The sequence below is a fragment of the Loa loa genome (genome assembly GCF_000183805.2).
Source record: "Loa loa unplaced genomic scaffold supercont3.276, whole genome shotgun sequence".
Lineage (NCBI taxonomy): Eukaryota > Metazoa > Nematoda > Chromadorea > Rhabditida > Onchocercidae > Loa > Loa loa.
In genome coordinates this window covers 64,294-67,013 of record NW_018108456.1, presented here as the reverse complement: position 1 = coordinate 67,013, position 2,720 = coordinate 64,294, and the positions used below count along the sequence as shown (strand labels likewise).

Here is a 2,720-nt window from a genome sequence, read left to right as displayed (position 1 = left end):
ATAGCATAAATTTGTTAACAAATACTACCATTTTATATCATTTTCTAGCTAAAAATTTGCTATAAAAATAATTTTTTGTAATTTTTTCGTTTTCTTTTTCTTTTTTTTTTTTATTTTTTCTTTTCAGATAGCCAAACGTCAAGCAGCATTAACATTAATTGCTTATTTAGCTTTATGGTCACCATACAATATGTTAGCAATGATGAATACATTAACCGAAAATGATGGTGTTTTCATGGATACATTAAATTTTTTGAATGCATTAATTGTTGTTAATCCGGTTGTTAATCCTATAATTTATGGCTTTTTTTAATATTTAATTATTTTTAAGTAACTCTTTTTTTCCTTATATTTATGCCATTTTTTTCAAAAATTTATTCAAAATTTTAATTTTAAAAATTTAATTATTTGCAACAAATTAATTAATTTTAATTTCACTTTAAATCACTTTTTTTCGACTTCACTTTAATTTTAATTAAGTTTGATTTTTATTTGAATTATTGTTTCATTTCCATAATTGTATATGTATATACATATATATATTTGAAAAATTAAAAGATAAAAATGAACAAAAAAAAAAAAAAACAAGTTCTTGCCAAATAGCATTAATTAGTGAATTGATATATGATATGTCAACAAACAATTGTTATTCTCAATTGATTTTCTTCTTTATTGTTTTTACCAAAAGTTAATTAATTAACAATGCTATCAAGAGATCTCGGGATGATCGTAATCGTCACGGTAATAAACGGTAATAAAAATTGCCAGATTATACATTAATTACTTACGAAGTTAATTACAAATCAGTGGATAAATCATGAAATTTTCAAATTTTCTAACCATTTCTATATTAATTATCCATTAATTTACTCATACAATTATTGTTTAATTGCTATCAAATTCCATTGAAGTAAATTTTATTTTAGAATATACTTTTTTAGTTCAAATTCAAATTTTTAGTTCAAATTTTGAAAAAAATTTTTTAAAATGTTAAATTTAATTTCGATATATTTTGAAGTTAAAGTAATTAGGCATATTTTAATGAGGAATCAAAAAGGTGCAATGTTCAAATATGTCAATAAATTATTCAAAAAGAGGAATATAAGTATTTGATTAATGATTTAAATTCCTTATTGATGGTCGATAAATTCAATTTCAGATATATTCTGCGAAGAAAGGAAAAGAAAAGAAGAAAAAAAGTCTCACCATACCAAATAATCATTGATAGCTTATTCATCATTTTTGACAATTCAACTTCGGAAATGATAAATTTTATTTTTTAATGTGAAGAGAAAAGAAGATAGAAATGTGATTGCAATAAAATGATTTCAAATATACATTTTAAATTCAAAATGAAATAATTTATCTTAGCCTAAATCAATATTATTACTACTTTTATTAATTTCATTCCGCTTATTCAGTTATTCATTATTATCTCAATTAATTAAGTCATATTAGGAAATAATAAAATAAATTGAAAATTTATAAAAGCATATTGTTCCGCATTCATTGCCAATTTTTCTCATGGATTTTGCTAGCTTATTAATCATCAAATATAAAATTTTCATAGATTTAAGATAGGGAAAAATTTAGAGGGAAAGGTTAAAGCTCTCTTTTTCATATTAAAACAGAGAAAAGTTTAGAGGGAAAGGTTAAAGCTCTCTTTTTCATATTAAAACAGAGAAAAGTTTAGAGGGAAAGGTTAAAGCTCTCTTTTTCATATCAAGATAGAGAAAAGTTTAGAGGGAAAGGTTTCAAGCACTCTTTTTCGTATTTCATTCAACCTTTCAAATATTATGAAATAATGGATAGGTGTGAAAAAGGGGTGAAATTAAATTGAATATTTTTTTTTCTTAAATTTGTGAATTAAACTTATGAAATTTAATTTGTCTTATAATGATTAATCATCGGGATAATTTTGGAAAATAAATTTTAAAATTATTTTAAAATTCGAAAAAATTAAAATTTTTATAATTGTTTAAAGATAGCAATACTTCAAAAGTTAACAATTGCTTCACATTTGCTTAATATTATTTACAGCAACAATTTGGTTGCAATACTGTAGCTAAATGATAGCCTGATATGGTAAAAGTGAATATAAAGTAAGTGAAAAGATTTGTATGATATCATACACATCGTATAAATACCGTATAAATACGCTACCGTACGAATGAAAAATTTGTACAACAAATAAACTAATAAAATATTACAAATGGAATTTTTCCATTTATCCTCCTTGTAGTAAACGAAGAAATTGAGGTATCTGACGGAAAAAATTACCATCACCTCCTGTCTCCTCTGATCCACCACCGGTAAATTGTGATATACTGTTAGAAATTAAGCCAAGTATCATGTTGGCACCGGAAGGATTCGTCAACCAATATGGTTGTACCGTTAAGTGAGCTGGTTTCAATGATGGTTGTGGATCAATAACTCGTACACGTGGATTTACCACTTCACCCGAAATTCCACGAAACCATGGTAATAGTCGTGGTGGTCGGGCTATTGGTGCTACTCTAGGTTTTGCCGGTGTAACAGCATCAATAATCACTGGTACTATAGCTCGAGGTGCTATAGTAGTTGCCAAAAATGGTGCCACTAATGGTACTGGTGGTGATGGTGTTTCTGCAGAAGTTGATATTGCCGGATAACGAGTAGTAAAGAACGGTACAAAAGAACCGGTACCTAAAAAAAAAAAATAAAAAATTAAATTCCTACCT

General features: G+C 25.7%; 2 protein-coding genes across 2 annotated transcripts in view; one reads left to right on the top strand and one right to left on the bottom strand.

Annotated features, from left to right (window-relative positions):
- The window catches only part of LOAG_14371 (hypothetical protein), a gene marked incomplete at both ends in the record, with an annotated part of 1,443 nt that extends 1,130 nt beyond the window's left edge, over positions 1-313 (top strand). Inside the window, one exon of the mRNA XM_020448801.1 lies at positions 128-313. Coding sequence (XP_020301081.1) covers positions 128-313 — 186 coding nt within the window. The remainder of the gene's footprint in view (positions 1-127) is intronic.
- Positions 314-2,227: 1,914 nt separating this feature from the next.
- The window catches only part of LOAG_13637 (hypothetical protein), a gene marked incomplete at both ends in the record, with an annotated part of 3,902 nt that continues 3,409 nt past the window's right edge, over positions 2,228-2,720 (bottom strand). The window contains one exon of the mRNA XM_020448704.1: positions 2,228-2,685. Within this exon, the coding sequence (XP_020301174.1) occupies positions 2,228-2,685 (458 nt within the window). The remainder of the gene's footprint in view (positions 2,686-2,720) is intronic.